The sequence below is a fragment of the Amaranthus tricolor genome, chromosome 11 (genome assembly GCF_026212465.1).
Source record: "Amaranthus tricolor cultivar Red isolate AtriRed21 chromosome 11, ASM2621246v1, whole genome shotgun sequence".
Lineage (NCBI taxonomy): Eukaryota > Viridiplantae > Streptophyta > Magnoliopsida > Caryophyllales > Amaranthaceae > Amaranthus > Amaranthus tricolor.
The window spans coordinates 1,634,727-1,655,322 of record NC_080057.1 but is presented as its reverse complement, the minus strand read 5'-3'; the positions used below and the strand labels follow the sequence as shown (position 1 = coordinate 1,655,322).

Sequence of the window (20,596 nt, the reverse complement as noted above, 5' to 3'; positions counted from 1 at the left end):
CCTGATTCGAAAAATTGAACTGATTAAGACAAATTATCCAAAACATGCACAAAATAAGATGAGTTTCATATTATTTCAAAAAATAAGCGTGTAATTTCCAAACCTGAGGTTTGGGGCTGTTCGCAGTTACTAACTGCGAACAGGTGTTGACTTTTTTTTTTGACCTGTTCGCAGTTAGTAACTGCGAACAACTATTTTTTTTCCTAATTATTGAGTTGTTTTTATTTGATGTATTTGCATTAGAGACATTAGAATAAGTTATTTCAAGTCAATGTGTGTTTCAGGCTGGGATAATTCATCGCCAAAAGTCCGAGCATTCGTAAGTCAAAGCTTGGAGGCTATGATAAACTAAATAAACATATATATACAACTAAATATATACAAATGTTTGAAATATACAACTAAATAAACACACACACACACACACACACACACAAACACACACACACACACACATATATATATATATATATATATATATATATATATATATATATATATATATATATATGTATATATATATATATATATATATATGTATATATATATATATATATATATATATATATATATATATATATATATATATATATATATATATATATGTATATATATATATATATGTATATATATATATATATATATATATATATATATATATACATATATATATATATACATATATATATATACATATATATATATACATATATATATATATATATATATATATATATATATATATATATATATATATATATATATATATATATACATATATATATATATATATATATACATATATATATACATATATATATATACATATATATATATATATATATATATATATATATATATATATATATATATATATATATAGTCAATCCAAATACACAAAAATGAAACGTTAATGCTCATAACCCTCATCTACCCTATCCAACTGAGTTGGTCTCCTACGCCTCCTACGGTAGTAAGAGGAGTTCGTGTGTTGCTCTGGCAGAGGAGGGGAATGATACTGTGATTGCTGGGATGGCCCAGCCTGCGAGGTCCCGGCAACGTCAACGGGGTATGAAAGGTCCATCTTCTCCAAATAATAATTAAGCAGGAGATGACACGTGCGCATCGGCGGTAGCCGGTGATGACTCCGAAGCGACTTCCGGTATGAAGTGTTGGAATTGCGTGCCGAAGAGCATGCCTTGCGCAATCTCCCTCACCGGCTCTTCGTGGCTGTACCACATCACTGCTTCCGCACCTTGTGCCTGAAATTAATATGTAGTTAATGTAATATTATATTATGCAATCGGCAACTTAATCTTTTAAATGTAAATGAAGACTTACATATTGGGTCAGGCACAGCAGGAGCATAATATGACGTTGCGATGCTGCCACGTGATGTCATCCATCGGCGAGTGATGGAGAGGAACCATGGCATGTAGTCAGGTGTAGCAGGTGCGCCATGAACATCAATCGGCGCACCTTGGGCCAGCAGCTCAAGTCTATGATCCCAACGAGTGATGTGGCGCCAGTTGATCTCCGTCTAGTTCGCTATACCCTGATTCTTGCGTGAAATTAGGTGCAACTCGGGTTCAGTGTCGCAAGGCGGTGGAATGCCCTGTACCAACCCATATTAGCGCAGTACGCGCTCCGGTAGATGTACTTCGACAATGTCGAAGCATATGAGTGGCACAAAAGCCCTCTAAGCACCTGACTGAATCCCCGAGTGCTCGGGCATAGCTGCGTAGGCTTCGGCAGGGTACGGGTCCCACAAAAACTATAATATATGTTATGAAAATGTAAATGATGTGTTAATTAAATTGCAGTAATGTTAATGAATACTGAAATATGTACCTGGTTGGGTCGCAGCAGGTCTAACTGATCTCGGTAGAATCCTAGATCGGTCCCAGTGTGTTTACGTGTTCGACGTGTAAAATTCCACCGTGAACCATATGTAAGATCTGGTGGGGGTTGTTGCGAAGGAGCAGATTCACCACGACCAACGCTTTTGTAACGTTAGCCGATACGAATATGCTCCCACGCCCACAGCTAACGATTGCAAATGTAATTAGTATGTAATTCACCAAATGTGGTTTAGAATTAAATGTTATTGTTATTACCTGTAATATGACTAGTGGTCCTGCAATCTCCTTGACGTTCTTATGGGCAGCACCACATAGCCTCCTGTACAAGTATCCTAGGGATGCGGAGCCCCAGCTATACTCGGCGAGGCGCTCCCATAGGTCGTTAAGTAAAGTCAAATATAGGAGCTGTATTTGGTTGCTTGTTTTATTAGCAAACAAGAAAACTCCTATCAAATAAAGTCCATGATGTAACTAAGTTCATACATATATAATGCACATAAAATTCAAATAATAAATCAATTAATATGCTCATAAATGATATTTCTAATAACAACATGAAAATTTCTAATAATATATAATGTACATCAAATTCAACTTATTCAATATGCTCATCAACAACAATACTTCAAAAAACAACATAAAGCTATGAAAACAATTTAAATTTACCTTGAACAGTTATGGATGATTAAGAAGAGTGTTGATTTTAGAATTAGTAACCTACATTTGAGAAAATAACACAACTTAATCAAAACCCTAAAAATGATATATATATATATATATATATATATATATATATATATATATATATATATATATATATATATATATATATATATATATATATATATATATATATATATATATATATATATATATATATATATATATATATATATATATATATATATATATATATATATATATATATATATATATATATATACTCAAAAAAACACATAAAATTTTACCTTTGTGCAAGCTAGAGTATCCTAGACTAATTTTAAAGTGCCAAAGTGAAAATTGAAAGCAAGAATTGATGAATTGAAGCTAGTCTAATAATGGTTTTTTAAGGAGAATGTCGAGTAGTATAAGTTAGGGTTTTGAGAATTAGTAAAAATGGGAACGAAGAGAGTTGCTATGCGTATTTGTGGTGCATTCTGTTCGCAGTTAGTAACTGCGAACAAGTCAAAAAAAAAGTCAACATCTGTTTGCAGTTACTAACTGCGAACAACTAATTTTTTTTGACTTGTTCGCAGTTAGAGTTGCACGCTTATTTTTGAAAATAAGTTGAAACTTATCTTATTTTATTCATTTTTTTGATAATTTGTCTTATTCATTTCAAATTTTCGCCTGATTCCATGAAGAAAAGTAATGTGGGCCAGAAGAATAGGAAGACAAGTTGCGCCTGTGTCCTTATTGTTGTTTGTAACGTGGACCATTAAAATGGCCACGATGATTAAAATTGTTGCCATGATGATTTCCAGGATAATTATGGTGGTGATTGACTAGGCCTTGCCGGCCACCACGGCGGTGGTTAAGGTGACCACCACGTGGAGTTGAGGTACCATGGGACTCAATATTGTCGAAATTTTTCGAATTTGTTTGTTTAGGTGTAGTAACAAGAACTGAATCTTGAAAAAGATAACTAGTTTTATTGTTCGAGTGCTCATCCAATTCTAACATAGACCGAAGAGTATCAAAGGATGGAACGGGAGACATATGTTGAACCAAAGACATGAAAGTACGGTAGTAGGTGGTCAAACCATGGAGAACTTCAAGAGCCAATCGATTGTCTGAGATAGAAGTACCAAGATTATTAAGAGAAGTAACAATATTCTCAAGCTCATTACAATAAGCTTTCACATTTGGAAAATTAGAGAGGGAAATCTCATTGAATTGAGACTAAAGGTGAAGTATACGGGAAGCTTTATTGTTTTGAAAGTTGTTTTCAAGTTGAGTCTAAGGATCATAAGCACTATCGTCGGGACGAAAAATAGATTGAACAAAAGAGGTACTAATGGTGCTATAAATCCATGTACGAACTATGTCATCAATACGTTGCCAATCAGAGTCCTTAGAAACCGATGCTTTAATGGAGTCATCGGGAAGGATATGAGAATCAACAAGATGGGCCCGACAATGAAACTTAAATAAAGTGACCCAAGTATTAAAATTTGTGCCTTTTTCATCAAGTTGAATAGGCACACAACTCTTTATGTTAGTAACTAAAGTAGCGGGATGTATTTTTGAAGGGGAGGCCACGAAAAAAAAAATAAATAAAAGAGGAAGAAAAATAAGGAAGAAAAGGGAGATAAGTGGCGACAGCCCTTTAAAGGAGAAGCTGGCCGGTGGTTAGTGGTGGTGGGAGAGGAGGATTTGAAAACCTATGCTCTTGATATCACGAAGAAAATGATATTTTGGTTGGCATTTCATTTCAATGAATTGAGAATATATACAAGATACAATCAATGAGTTTAGAAAACTAAATATTTACACAATAATTTCCAAACTAAGAAGCTATATAAAATAATCTAAATATTATCATAATATTCTATTCTAATGATCTTATACTCAGATCATTTTCGCTTAGAAGAATCCATCAAAATTTTTAAAATGGCAAAAGAAAAATAACAATCTCTTACCAATTTTGATTTTAATTGACGAAACCAAAGCACTTAAAAGATAATAATATATTTTTTGCGAAAGATAAAACTAAGACATGTATAGACTTACTATATAAATATAGTATAAATATTTGTTGAATACATGACACATATATAGTTACTCCGTAAAGAACATTATCTCGTTGCATTTTTACTGTTTCAGATTGTTGTCGAGGCTGAAGGAATGAAAATAATCTTGCATCCATATGAGATAAGGCTTCTCATAATGTTATATGCTTAATCCCAAAATCATGCAACCTGCACAAAACACACCAATGATGCTTAAAACTTTTACAATTTTCATCAAGATGGAAAAAATGGGTTCATCCCAGATTATTATATTATAAACAACCTTTTTTAATTAATAAATAATAGAAAAATTACCATGAATGATACAATCTTTTGCTTATTTCTCTTTAAATATATCAACTTTTAATTAACCATAAATGGTAAAGGGGTATTTTCTTATAATATCTCTAAAATATTAAAAATCAAACTATAGGAAATTAAATATATGATAAAAAATTATTGGTAAATTAGCCAATAAACTAAAGATGATATTATTTTAGGAAAACATAAATTGGTATAATTCATGGCTAATTAAAAAGTTGTATTATTATAGAAAAATTATGGAAAGATTGTATTATTGGTAATTTTCCATTAATATTTAAAACTTCCATTCCATTACTCTTGGGTTCTTGCCAAATTCATAATAGAATTTCCATTAGTCATTATAGTTTATCATAATTTAATTCAATGGCTTCTCTTAAAAGCAATCATAAAAAAGTTTCAGCAAGATAAATCCTAGAACTCATTACAACGTCAATAGAAAGCATCCAAATCCCTCTTGTATGCATAAAATCAGTCAGTATTCGTGCATCAACGGGTGAGAGTTCTAACAATCCAAAATCAGTGGATTAAAAATCAATTAGAAACCCATATCAAATCAAATCAAATCAAAAAAAAACCAAAAATTACCAAAATAATTTGAAAAATTATGGATTAAAAGAGAGACAAAGAATTCAATCAACAAGAAAAAATGCGGAACTCGAATCAAAAATGTGAAAAAATACAGATTAAAAGAGAGACAAAGAATTTACCCAACAATGGCATGAACTAAATTAGGGTTCATGTTTTACAATTTCACATTTTTTTTCAGGAATTAGCAACCCCAATTTACAAAACCGCAACCTTACTACAATTTGTTAAAACTGTGTAGGATTAATAAGCAAAATTAAACATTATTTGTAGATAAGGAAATTCAATCAAAATCTTCCTTTTTATTTGTTAGAACTATTACCTGATTTTGTTGAATTGAATGGCAGGATCTGAGTGAGACATTTTTGAATAAAATGACAGAACATGAGTGAATCGAGCCTGAAAGAAAATGAGAGAGGAAGAAAATAAGAGAAAAATGAGAAAGAAAATAAGAGAGAATAGAAAATGAGAAAGAAACAACTAAGTATAAAGGTTTCAAGAAGTGATAATTATTTTATTGAGTACAACAACGTATATATAAAGGAATACAAGTAAAGAAAGTCAACTAATGAATTTACAAGAAAGGCAACAAGAAACTAAATATGTAAACAGAGTACTATAAAAGCTAGAATATAGGAGAAAATATTGACAGAATATTGACAGAATATTGACATAATAAATTCCATAATATTAGGAGAAGATTATGGGAATTGACTAAGATTAGTCAATCCTTATCATGGCCCCTCAAAATGGTCGGCCAGCATGAAAGACCAATTTTGTGAACCAAAGTAGTGAAGGGTGTCCTTGGCAAGGGCTTAGTTAGAGCATCCGCAAGTTGGTCCGTAGTGGAGATGTAGGTAACTCTGAGCTTTCCGGCTTGAACATTTTCTCGAACAAATTGATAGTCCAATGCAAGGTGCTTCATTTTCGAGTGAAAAACGGGGTTGGCACTAGCATAAGTAGCCCCTGCATTGTCACAGTAGATGACTGGGGCTATTGTTGGTGTGAGGCTTAGTTCATGGAACAAGTTGCGAACCCATATAATTTCTGCAATAGCATTGGCTACGGCTCGATACTCAGCTTCGGTGGAGGATCGTGCACGTGTTCTTTGCTTTTGAGATGTCCATGATATTGGATTCCATCCAAGATATACTATGTATGTTGTAGTTGAAATGTAGTCATCTTTGTCCCTTGCCCAATCGGCATCGGAGTAGGCATGTAGGTGAAGTGGTGAATCTTTGTGCAAGGTTAGTCCCATATTGGAAGTACCACTAAGATAGCGGAGTAATCTTCGTAATGCTTGCATATGATCATTTGTAGGGCGTTGCATATATGGAGCTAGTTTGTTCACCGTAAAGGCAACATCGGGTCTAGTCAAACTTAAGTATTGGAGGCTGCCAATAAGACTACGATACTCGGTGGGATCCGAAAGCAATGTTCCATTGGATGTCAATGGTGGATGGGTTACCAAAGGCGTGGCCATAGGCTTAGCGTCCTCCATGTTAGCTTTACAGAGAATATCAGCTATATATTTCTTTTGACTTATAAAAATTCCACGTGGATGAGGCATTACTTCTACCCCAAAAAAGTAGGATAAATCACCTAAGTCTTTAAGAGAGAACCTTGTAGCAAGCTTACTGATGAATGCATCAAGAAATGGTGGGGCATTACTTGTAATAATAATGTCATCCACATATACCAACAAATAAATGGTCACCCCATTATTGTGAAAGGTAAATAAAGATGAGTCGGATATGGTGTTTTTGAATCCCAAGTTGACCAAATGTTGTCATAGCTCTTTATACCAAGCTCGAGGGGCTTGTTTTAGGCCATAAAGAGCTTTGTTTAACTTACATATATGGGTTGGAAATTTAGGATCCACATAGCCTGGTGGTTGAATAGTATAAACGTCATCAGTAAGGATTCCTTGTAAGAAAGCATTGTTGATGTCGAGTTGACGACGTGGCCAACCCTTACTGACCGCAAGAGATAGCACAAGGCGAACAGTGGCGGGTTTGACCACAGAACTAAAGGTTTCTTGATAGTCGATACCCGATCTTTGATTAAAACCTTTAGCAACATATCTTGCTTATACTGTATGATATGTCCATGTTTATCCTTTTTGATTCGAAAGACCCATTTGCAACCTACCACATTTTGTAATGTATTGGGTGGTAATCATCCATAGCCTTTCGCCAAACGGGACTTTTGAGAGCTTGAGTGATGTTTTTGGGCTCGGTTGTCTCATGAACTTCGGCATTTAGATTGAGTTTAGTTATTGGTTTTCGAATTCCATGTTGTAATCTGGTAGTCATGGTATGGGTTGGTTGTGGTGGTAAGCTAGAGGGAGGAATAAGAGCATTATTTTCTGGTGTTTATGCAGCAGAATGAGATTCATTGAAAGTAGTGACATCAATAGATATAGAAGTAGTTGGTGAGAGAGGGTGTGTATTTGATGGAGGGGCAGTAGGTGAGGGTGGGTGCATAGGGGGTTGTGATGTGGCTGGAGTAATAAAGGGAAGAGACAGAGGACATCATTCTTCCAAGGGACTTGATAAGGGAGGTTGTGACTTGTTTAAGTCAATGAAAGGAAATTTTGACTCAACAAAGTGAACATGACGAGAAGTGTATATACGACTTGTTTTTGGATCAAACCAATAATAGGCACTTTGAGTTAGAGAGTAGCCCACAAAAATACAAGGAGTAGATTTTTGATTTAATTTATGCTTAGCATAAGGTTTTAGCCATGGGAAACATAAACATCCAAAGCATCTTAATTTTTGATAGTTGGGCTCTACTCCAAATAATTTAAGATATGGAGACACATTTTGTAGAGTTGATGTGGGAAGTCGGTTTATCAAATATACAGCAGTGGAGCATGCATTTGTCTAAAATTCAAGAGGCATATTGGTATGAGTTAAAAGGGATAGAAAAGTTTCAACAATATGTCTATGTCGTCTTTCGGAATAGCCATTATGTTGTGGTGTATGAGGAGGGGTGGTTAGTCTGGAAATGCCATCAATAGCTAAAATAAGTTTTTAGCGTTTCATACTCCCCCCCCCCCCCCCCCCCCCCCCCATTATCGGAATATAAGGTGATAAGGGGTAGCGTTTCATAGATGCCCGACTTAACCGGACCCTGGAATAGAGATTCCCCCGTTTTGAGATCCTTCACAATAAAAGAGTTTGGTAAGAATTCAACAGAAACATTATTATCAATACAAAGTTGGGAAATAGAAATAATATTTCTTGAGAGAGCAGGAACACAAAGAACATTATTTAATTTTATAGAGGAAGATAGATAAGAAAAAGATAAAGAGCCAATATGAGAGATTTTGAGACCCGTACCATCACCAATTATAAGTTCTTCAGTACCATCATATGGTGCATGGAGAGACAGATTATCTAAGTCCATAGTGACATGATGAGAGGCACCACTATCAAGAAGCCAAGGTGATGAGGTGGAAGGAGAAGCAACAGTAGCTGAATGAGCTTGAGGTTTGCTTGTTTTTGGATTTGAATAATTGATATTATGAGGTGGGTTTGGTGGGGTAACATTGGGAAATTGTTGCTTAAAGTAAGGACATTGTGAAACATGACCTTGTTTACGGCAAAATTGACACTTGCCTAAGAAAGGGCGAGGCTTGTAGGTGATATTAGGAGGGGAAGGAAGAATACCTGGGGCAGCATTGTTTCGGGTATGTGGACAATTTTGATGGTGGTGAGACTGAGCAGTAGCAACAAATGCTGTGGCCGGGAGAGTTGGATCGTACTGATTTTGATTGATGGAGAGCTCTTTGTTGATGAGTTTTTCATGCAGTTCTTCAAATGATATAAGCCTGTCTCTAGCATTGACAGACTCAATCACTGAGTTGTAAGACTCATCTAGACCAAGAAGAACTCGATCAATCAAGTCTTCATGCTCAATGTTCTTGCCTAATGCAGCAAGTTGGTCAGCACAAGTTTTAATGGCCTGCATAAATTCAGTGACAGATTTGTTCCCTTAGAAAGTCGCGTGAGTTGGTCCTTAATTTGTTTGATATGCCCACGACTTGGCAGAGCATAGGTTTTAGCCAAAATATCCCATAAGTCTTTAGAAGTTTTGGCTTGAGACACAAGAGGAATAAGTGTGGGTGATAGTGTGCCGACGAGCGCACCAAATAATAATTTGTCTTGTCTAATCCAGAACATAAAGTCAGGATTTGGACTTTCTTCAGCATCATTGGTAATGACACGAAATGGACAATTGAAAGAACCATCTACAAACTTATAAAGGTCGTGGCCAATGAGGATGGCTTCAACTTGTATTTTCCGTGACAAATAATTGGTAGGGGTGAGTTTCATAGCAGTGTGTATGTTGATGAAAGTAAAAGGCTTAGAGGGGTCAGTACCATTTGGGATTTGGTAGGATGGTGTTGAGTTTGCCATTGTTATTAAAACAGAGAAGGGTTGTATAGGTTTTGATAGGATCAAAAGGCTGATACCATATAAAGGTTTCAAGAAGTGATAATTATTTTATTGAGTACAACAACGTATATATAAAGTAATACAAGTAAAGAAAGTCACTAATGAATTTACAAGAAAGGCAACAAGAAACTAAATATGTAAACAGAGTACTATAAAAGCTAGAATATAGGAGAAAATATTGACAGAATATTAACAGAATATTGACATAATAAATCCCATAATATTAGGAGAAGATTATGGGAATTGACTAAGATTAGTCAATCCTTATCACCAAGGATAAAAATGTTGCTAAGTGAAGAGGAATAAACAATACCAAATTGCAATCAGGCAGCAATTTGATTTCTTTCAGCTACACATGGCAGAGCTTAAAAACCACCATTCATTGGATAGAAAAATGAATAGTGTCAAGTTTATTCTTGTTTTTTTTATTTATAATCCGATAGAAATAGATAGATAGATATATTTAATATACTCTCTCATATAGACCTTAATGAATCTATTTGACGGAGTATATTTATCAATGCAATAATTCTATCATTAATATCTCTAATTATGTATAATTAAAAATTTTAAAAAGTTGAAATTAGTGATTTATACATTGTAATGAAAAGATCTCACCTTTTTATGTTATAACTTATATATTAAGAATAAAATATATATTAAGATTGCTTAAAGAACAGTGTCAAGAGTCAAATGGTATAAATAATTAGGGAGTGATAGATATAATACCCTATCCTCTTTGGTTTGCATCAAAGAAGAATTGAGTTATTTTTAAAAAAGTGCTAATAAATAAAAAGAGAATAAATTGTGTAAATGAAATTGAAAAAGATATTGTAAAATATATGGATGAAATTAAAAGAAAATGATGGACCATTGTTTAAAAACAGAAATGATGCAAATTAAGTAAAACAGTCTAAGATGAAAATGTGCAAATTCAATGGAACAAAGGGAGTAATAGATAAAACTCCTAGATAGATAATTGATAATTGATAATAGATAATATACTCCTAGTATTTTTGTTTATGTACCCGAATAAAAGATAATCCTAGTGCCAGCATTATCACAAGTTATAATTAAAGACTCAAAAGAACCACACAAACGTTCCCCACATCCTCAAACTAACAATCATCAATGTCACTTTCTTAATCTTCCATTGTATGAAAACCATGTCCAAATTCTCAAACCTCTTCAAGTTCAAGCTGAAGGTGGAGCTCGAGCTCGAGGTTTTGCGTGTAAGTGTGAGTTGAATGAGCAATCGCTATCGTCGGAATCGACGAGAAAAGATGCATTGAAGTTGGGCATCGGAACACCAGTTATTATTGTTGAAGCTCCTAAAATGATTAAGACTGCTGCTTCTGTTCCTTGCCTTAGAGTCAATGCTGGCTTGGTTAATCCCGGTGATGTTAGAAGGTGATATTCTTTTTGACTCTTTATTTCTTTATTTTACTTGGTTTGGGAAATTTTCAAAGAAAAAGTAATTAGGATTATAATTTTTTTGGAAATTTAATGTGATCAACTGGATTTCGAAACATGTGGTTAATTAGAGTCATCACAATGTTTGTGTTTTTTTGAAAAAATGTCACTACCTTGGATAAAAATAAATAACGTTAATAAAAGTCTTTTCTTTTGTTTACTACATGGAAAAGTTAAAAGGTCAAAGTCACTACATGAATTAAAAAAAAATATTTGTCTATCACGTGAAAAAGCCGAAAATTCAGGATTACCACATGAAATTTTCCTAATTTTTTTATTTCAGATGAGAATAATATGCGGTAAGAAGGAAGAAGAAATTAATTTTGCTTTTAAGTAAGAATTAAATCTCTATTGCAATGGTAGAAAAGAAATCATAAGAGAGAAAAATTGATTTTTCTATAGGTGCTAAAAATCGTAGTAATTATGTATTTTTTCATAGTATCTTTTAGTAAGTTTATTTATTTACCTTTCTATTTATTATTAATTTATTTATATCTATTTATTTATTGTATTTGTAGGATCGTTACTAGGAAACCTATGGATGTATGGGCTGTTCGATTGAACATTGGAACTTATCTTATAGTAGTGGAGTATTATCAATATCATGGTTCTTCTTAAGTTTTACTACTGATTTATTTTCTTTATTTCTTTTGCTATATATGGAAATAGGGTAGATAGTACTACTACCTTCTTTGCATAATACTTGCTACTAATACTGATGCTTTTATAACACAACTTGTTACAATTAGGTGCGAGTATTTCAAAATGGAGAAAGTATAGTTCTTACATATATGTTTTAGTAACCTCCAAGAAAATCCCATAAGCCCACGAGAAATAAGCGTTGACTTCTATAAGCAATTAATGAGGTTCACTATTTTCCAAAGTTATAGTAATAGGAGGATTACCCACCAAATATTATATGCAAGTCCATAATCCACTATTTTTAATAATATTTTATATTTATCAAATGTAAAGTATTTTCAACACCAATCAATATGGCATATTCCATTTGTCTCAAAACAATAATGTTAAAAATAAGTTCAATACAAATTAATAGTGCAATGAATCAATAACAAATAACAATATATATAGTTCAGTAAAATTAAGTTTGATCGAGCTTTATTTCAATTAGAGAGCAAGTATTATTTCTTTAGAGGAGATTGTAAGTTTGATCCTCACATGACTCTCAGTATACACTATAAATCTTAAACAAAAGTTTAATTAAGCCAAAACAAATTTTATTGAGTAAAAATACATTTAGTTTAGAAACTTAAAACTAAGAAAAGAACAAGATCATATACAATCAAAAAAAGGTTTTGATGTAAATATGCTATAGAAAAAAATAAGACACTTGATTTAGAATAAATGAGAGTAATAGTACTATATATAACATTTCATTTTTTCATTCAATATTCAAATTAATAATTTTAAAATTTGGGACATCAATATTGTTAATAATAAAAATAAATAAATAAATTTAAATACATAATACTATATGTAATGTTTAATCCGATTGCAAGATTTCTGGACAAATAAAACCTGTTGCAAGGCAAAATAGAATGCAGGCTTTGAATTCTCTTGATACTACTAATAAATGTTAGTACTTAATCCTAGTATCCTTTGGTAGAATTTGTTGTAAGCCCGAACCCAAATGGAAACAATGGATCGTAATGCTTGTCACCCACATTCATTGGTAATTGATCAACCGATTTAAACCATGTTCGCGCTAACTTGCCAGTAAATCCATAGTCACCAAACAACAGATCGGTAACACCTTGACCTTCTGTTCCTGGAAGCCATGCAGCGACAAGGGCATCCATGGTTTTCAAGTAAGGTTGTATAACAACCGGCCTGCCTGAAATGATCACCACCACACATTTAACCGACCCACAAACATTCTTGATCGTGCTTGGCCCTGGTTCGGGAATTGTTAAGTTCATGCTATCGCCTTTTGTTTCAGCATAAGGCGGCTCACCAACAACTACAATTGCATAGGAGAATCCACCAGATTTAACAAAGTTCGGGTCTGGGTTCTCGTTGAAGACTACTTGGGTCTTTGGATCAACTGTGCTCTTCACCGCAGTCAATATTGTCGTACCTACTTATTAGATTTTAAATTTATCGGTCACAAGTCACAAACAAACTTTAAAATTTTGTAAGCAATACAAGTTCGATGATAGTTTGCTCATACCCCTGGTAAGGTCATTGCCGGTAGCACCTTGCCACTCTATAGTCCATCCACCACATTGGTTGCCCAAGTTATCAGCATGGGATCCAGCCACTAGTATTTTGGGTGCCTTCTTCGGTAGTGGAAGTAAAGGTTTGGAAGCCGATTTTCCATTCTTCAAAAGAACAAGAGATTTTCGGACAGCTTCTCGTGCTAAGTCCCTGTGCTTCTGCTCGAGAAAATTAAAAATCGAGTGAGCAGAGAAAATAGGACTGCGGTTTATTTAAAAAATGTCTTTGCTCGTGAACGCAAACCTGGTTGCCAAGTTGATTGACTAGAGTAAGGTCAGCCAATGGGTTCTCGAACAAACCCATGATAAATTTCACCCTTAAGATCCTCCTTACAGCATCGTCAATCCTTTTCATTGGGATAATGTTGTTGTTCACCTGTTGTTTAAGATCATCAATGAATTCGTTGAAGTTCATTGGAACCATCACCTGCATTTTTATGATCCATATATAGTTAGCGCAGCAATTTCCTAGGACAACGAACTACTGGAATTATACGCATAGTAGACGTGATCAAATTCAATTAGACGGCGCAGGCCTGAACAAGCCCGTGCACCACAAGTTTTGCACAAATATGTTCGGAATCCTCCCAAAAGTTTAAAATTCAGGCCTGTGGATCAATCAACTCTAAAATTGCATAGTTGCTGATTACTGACCATATCAATGCCGGCTTTAACTCCAGCTTGAACAGAGTAAGAATAGTTAGCATGAGGAGGAAAGGTGATTCTGTCAATTCCTTCCCAATCTGAAATCACAAAGCCCTACAAATAAAGTGACAGATATTAGTATAATGATTCCGGAACTCCATTCTATACTCTAGTATCGTTCCTGAAATTTAAGGGCCCTTCGAAAAATGAAAGAAATAGGCCCTTTCTATAGAGGGTTGATTTCAGTCTTATGGGTGTTTGAAAAAATATATTACAATTTTACAAGCGGCGTTTTACACCCTACATGACAATATTGATGAATTGAGGTATTGGCCCCAGTCTAAGCTCTGGCCCTAAGCAAATGTCTACCTTACCTAGGGACAGGAACGACCTTGAGTCTATAGGTTATGCAGTTAAGAAAAAAGAAGCAAGTATGAAGTTTGTTTTGGTTACCCGGAACTTAAGTTTTTTCTTGAGGAAACCAGTAACAAGGTTGTGATTAGCGTGCATCTTAACACCATTCCAGCTAGAGTAAGAAACCATAACTGTTGCAACACCTTTCCTAATGGAGTCAAGGTATGCTGGCATATGGATATCTAGAAGTCCCTCAAGGGGGATCACAGTGTTGTTCTCATTTATCCCATTATGTGTGCCACCGTCACCCACGAAATGCTTGGCACAACCCGCTACTTTTGTCCTGATCAAATTAACAAACTAACCTCAGCATATGCCAAATAATCATTCACTTCCAAATTGATCCTAACATTGATAACAAGTGACAAGTTGAAATAGATTTGTGGACTTAGATCTTCCAGATCAAAAATATGAAGATATGATTTTATCTGTCATCAAGATTGCAATTTTTGCCTTATTGAATACTTGTTTTGTGTTTATTAATTTCCCATGTACACGTATCAAAAGTCAAATTTTTCTTTAGATTTTACCGTTTTTGCAGTGTATGACGTCGTGAGTACGCCAAAGATTTAAAGTTCTTTAATTTACAATTATAATAATTCTTAGTAAAATGACTTATTAAATCAAATCATGTGCACTTAATCATAAGCACTTCTCATTTCTGTAAAAGTTGCAAATGAAATTTTTTATTTCGGGTCAACGAAAACAACTTTTTCATCTAAACAAGATTAAAATTGCGTATATTTAGACCACTTAAATCTCACCACGGTGGAAATAACTAGTTGCAAAACATTATGATATTGGGGCAATGAAATGTTCATGTACAACATATAATCAATGGTGTGCTTACTATCAAGGCCGGCCCTATAAGGGGGCAAGAAGGGTTTGTGCTCCTGGTCTATCTAAATAATTAGAAAATAACGCTTAAATATTTAATAGTTAGGGCTCATAATAGTATATTTAGTAATCAAGGGCCTAACTCATAATGATATATTTAGTAATTATGAGTCATAATTAATATTTCGCCTCGAAATCCTGAAATCTAAGGGCTACTATGAGTCTTGAGACCAAGCACAAAAAACTACCATCAAACTAAGAGGAGTGTTCCTCACGTTGCCTGTTACAAAAAGTGGACACAATTGTACCAAAGATGCATATGCAATACTAAAAGTTACAAGTATCCACCTAACACATCATAATCACATTCTAATTCTTGTCACATTCCATTAATCAATGCTTAAATTTAGGAAAGAATTTTCAAACCAGATTTTATAATGTGTTATATTGACTGAACTTTGAACCACATAAAATTTATAAATTTCAAACAAATACACTACAAATTATGACTTGATGATCATAAATCATGGTTTCAACACTTTAAGTAGAGTGTGTTTATAAAGGGAACTTACTTTCCATTAACATAAGGAAAACCTGCTTGATTAGCAGGAACATCTCCTTGTAAACCTGGAATGATTTCAGTCATCATTTGAACAATCCGATGGTCTTCGCTGTAGCTCTCGTAGCAACGTCCCCATCTCGGGTCCCTACAGACTGCGATACATGGAGCGAACGCATAAGGTATCCCGGTTGCTCTAACTTCAAGAGCAGTGGCAGCTCCAATTCGCTTAATAAGTTCAGGATCCCTGATAGATTGATAACAACAATATTTATCATTTTACAACTAGCATTTACTAGCAAAACTCCAATGAAATTTGAAAATAATTTCTTAAATCCTTGCATAATAAGCCACATTCAATCTATTGATGCATTTGTTTTACTAATTATACTTAGTTTCATTGTAAATTCTTCGCGAAATTGTTAAAAAAAAAAACCAACTTTTGCTCAATTTGCTGAAAATAAATTCAACTATAGTTTATTTTAAATAAACTCACCTATTGTTATGATTGCTGAAAATATATTCAACTATAGTTTATTCATATTTTTTTACTTACAAAGAAGCTTTGAAGATTGTTATAAACAATAGGCCGGTTTATTTTTAACGAATATACCTAAAAGGTGGATTTATTTAAAAATAAATAATAGGTGGGTTTATTTTCAACGAAACAAGCCAAGATTGGTTTATTGTTAACAATTTCCCCTAAATATATCCATAGTTGAAAAAGACACTAGCTCATTCACATAACAATTTATTCTATGCTACAAATGTGACACAACTTTTGGAAGAGGTCAATCGAAAACGAACTCTTAATATTATGAAAGTAAGGTTGCGTACATCCAACGTTTAAAATTAAGTATAATTAGAAGTCAATTGTTGACAGCGGAGTATGGACATATTTGTTTGTTAAAATTTAGGATAATTGGACTCAATGCTAGGTTATTGTCCTTTTTCTTTAAGTCAGTCAATGAATCAAATACCATATGCATCAACTAGACAAATAGATAGAAAAACAACACAACTTGTTTGTTTGAGAGTAAGTTATAGTGCTTGCCTTGTGACACCAAGACCCACATTGTGAGGGAAAATGGTGGCATTGTAGACATTGTTGTGGCCATGAACAGCATCAATACCGTAAATCATGGGTATACCCAGACGGGTTGATAGAGCACCATTCTGAAATTCATTCACCATATTAACCCATGCTTCAGCTGAGGCCTTTGGACTTGGTACACTCCCACCTCCACTCAGTACACTCCCTATTCACAAAACAACCCCAAAACTTTAATATAGATCATATATTAGTCAAAATTGTCTGAAATTGCCAAATAAACCAAAAACTTCCCACTTTCCCCAATCACCTAAATATTAAAGTATATAACATATTCTGAGACTTCAACCAAAAGCTTAGCCGATGATTGAAGTTCCAGGATTTATAATATATTCTACCACTAACAAGCCGTTCAAAGTTTCTCTTTGTAACAACATTACTAAAACAATAATCCTCCAAAACCATTGCAAAGTTTGTTTATCATATTATTTTTATGGATCATAAATATTCATTTGTCCTCTTGAGTAGTAAACAATTTGGACAAAGGATGATTTCTATAAAGAAAAAGTAAAGCAAAATCAAAAACTTTTTAGTTCACAATTTACGCACATCTCTAATCTACATTATTTTATGAAAAAATTAATCTTCTTTTTTAATTAACAACAATTTCAAATTCAAGAACCAATTACAAAGCTAGTAAATATATAATAAAATATAAATAAATGGGTATCAATTAAATGTCTTTTAGGCTACAAAAATCCCAACTTTGCATCATTTTCAGCTGAAAAATCAAAACTTAGCATCATTTAAGCTTAAAAATCCAAACTTTGTATGAACAATCTAAGCTCAAATAAACCAACTTTAAGATATAATTCAAGATATACATATTGTAGTAAAATTGCCAAAAAAAAATATAAAATAGAAAAATGAAGGATAGAATAAAAAAGAGGAGGTAGATAATACCAATGAAATAGTTTTTCATAACATCAGCAGAAGCAACTTGGCGTTCAATCTGAACCATTTGACCAATCTTTTCATCCAAAGTCATCTGAGATAATAAGTCTTTTACTCTCGCATTTACAGGCAATCTTGGGTTTTTATATTTCAATGATGTTGCTTCATTTGCTCCAATGAAGCTTGCCCATATCATGAATATTACAAAAAATATCATCTGGGTTGCTTTCTTTTTCCCCATTTCTTCCCTTAAATCTGCAAGAATGATAGGGAAAAAAAAAAACAAAAATTTAATTCAGTCAACAAACAAGTAAAGAGGCAGTAATAATAATTTTATAAATTTCTTTGAAATGTGGTTTTGATTGAAACAAATAGAGAGATTTTATTATCTTACATATTTCTTGTGTTTATTTTATTATTGAATATCAAATATCAAATGAGTATTGAACAAAACTGCGCTAAAAAGAGAAAATGTGAAACTGGGGAGAGGTGGAAGAGCAAAAACAGGGGAGAGTTGGCAAAAATGTCTGTCAACAAAACCTTTTTATAGTAATAAAACCGCCCACGTCTTCTTGAATGGCTCAATTTTTATTTATACATTAATTTTATTTACAAGGATTATTGTGAGATTCGATCACTTTAAGAGTCTATTTTTAAATGGCCCGATTCATTCTATATTTTTAAAATATTGTAAGTAATAATTAAGAATAATGTAAGTAGATATTTAAGATATTGAAAATAAGCATTAAAGATACAATAAGTAAGTATTAAGCATAATGTAAGTAGGCATTACGAATACGGTAAGGAAGTATTAATTTTTAATGGACTGGATTTGAGATACGTCTCTATAAAAAGACGGTCTCTTAAGAGACTAATTATTTTATTTATTATTTTTATCCAGGGTGAGATATGGAGAGAGCCAGAGGGGCCAGATGAAATTTGATTTTAAAACTGTTTTTAAAATTATGAAAATTAATAAATGCTGAAAATATATATTGAAATTAGTTTGAAAAAATTTCACAACTTATATAGTAGATTAATAAGAATTTATAGATTAAATTTAATCGTAACATTTAAATATTTATTTGAGAAAAGCATATTTTCAAAAAAATTATAAAGTTAAAAATAATAATATTTATAAAATTATATTCGTACTTAATACTTCTATTAATGTCTTATTTTTTAAAATAAAAAGGAAATAGATTTAGAATTGAATCAAACAGCAATAATATTGTCGTCTTCCCCATATCTTGAATAGCCCAACAGATGATGCACTGTGTGATTGTGTATCTCTCAATTTATATAATTTATTTTATTTTAGTTTGTCATATTTATTTTACTTTTATTCTTTATGAAAATGATTTCACCTTTATTTTTAAATTTTATTTATCATTTATTTATTTTTTGTTTTATTCACCAACTCAATTCCCCCTTATACTAAATTCTACCTAAAATCTTCTAGGTGCAATACAACAGAGACAGGGGAATTAATTATGTTTAGTATTCATATTCTTATATCAAGTGGGATAGTTTTCTATAAGTGGAATATACTAGGTATGATGATGATTTTTATATCAAGTGGGATCAAAAAAAATGAGTGGATAGTAAATGAATTTTTTGTTAAAATTAAAAAAAGTTGTGAGGACCATTACCCAAAGATAAAATGATGCAAAGTAAGTCTTCATAATAAATGAAAATGGAATTTATGTGCAAATTAAATGGGTAGAGAGTATTTATTTCTCTTTCTACTATCGAAAATAGATTTCAATATTTAATGACAAAGTATTAAGAAAATGATATTGACTAACACTACTCGAAAAACACAGTTAAAATCTTATTGGATTCGTTTTGATATTTGAGTTTATAATATTATATTCAAAAAAAAATTTTATTGATAAGTTTATAGTGAGAATATAAGGATTATAAATTTTAAATAATTTTTTTAAAAGAATAATTATCTTAATCCAACTAATATAATAATCTAGTTGTATTTGGGTTTTTATTTTAAAAGAGAAAAGAAGATTTATAAGGAAGAGAGTATTATTTCTGCTCTATTAAATAATGGAAGCAGTGTGTTCGTAAATTGTAGTAGTAAAATACCAAAGAATTGATTCGCTGGAAAGCCTGGAGGATGTACTTTTTATTCCACTTTATTTATTGGGAAAAATAATTGTACATCATTTAGAACGTTGCGGCATTGTAGAAAACAAGATTTAAAATCAATGATTCAGAGTCAACCAAAATATGTTACCGTTGAGGATGAACGGTCGCATTTCATAAGCTTTTTGCTACTTCTATTTGTGTGTTAAATGCCCTGACTTGGTGGAAAAAGACACACCAAATAAGAACCCTACAACAATTATTGTGATTTGAGAACTACTATAGATTAACTTTTTATTTGTGATTTAATAAACATGAATTTGTTAATGGGTGATGAAGGCATGTATCTGTCTTCTT

The 20,596-nt window shown here is 32.7% G+C and overlaps 1 protein-coding gene and 1 pseudogene across 2 annotated transcripts; one reads left to right on the top strand and one right to left on the bottom strand.

Annotated features, from left to right (window-relative positions):
- The first annotated feature begins 11,100 nt into the window (after positions 1 to 11,100).
- On the top strand, positions 11,101 to 12,066 carry LOC130827112 (protein CHLORORESPIRATORY REDUCTION 42, chloroplastic-like; annotated as a pseudogene).
- Positions 12,067 to 12,808: 742 nt separating this feature from the next.
- On the bottom strand, positions 12,809 to 18,692 carry LOC130827110 (uncharacterized). Of its 2 annotated transcripts, none has more exons than XM_057692730.1 (9): positions 18,534 to 18,692; positions 18,149 to 18,394; positions 17,189 to 17,393; positions 16,148 to 16,381; positions 14,778 to 15,021; positions 14,334 to 14,438; positions 13,924 to 14,106; positions 13,634 to 13,838; positions 12,809 to 13,543 (listed from the first exon to the last, which is right to left on the bottom strand). In XM_057692730.1, exons 2-9 carry the CDS (start codon positions 18,378 to 18,380, stop codon positions 13,053 to 13,055), a joined length of 1,899 nt encoding a protein of 632 aa, XP_057548713.1. In that variant the 5' UTR covers positions 18,381 to 18,394; positions 18,534 to 18,692; the 3' UTR covers positions 12,809 to 13,052. The 2 variants fall into 2 exon arrangements, with proteins under 2 accessions (XP_057548713.1, XP_057548714.1); XM_057692731.1 differs by having other exon boundaries at positions 12,809 to 13,540.
- Positions 18,693 to 20,596: the final 1,904 nt, after the last annotated feature.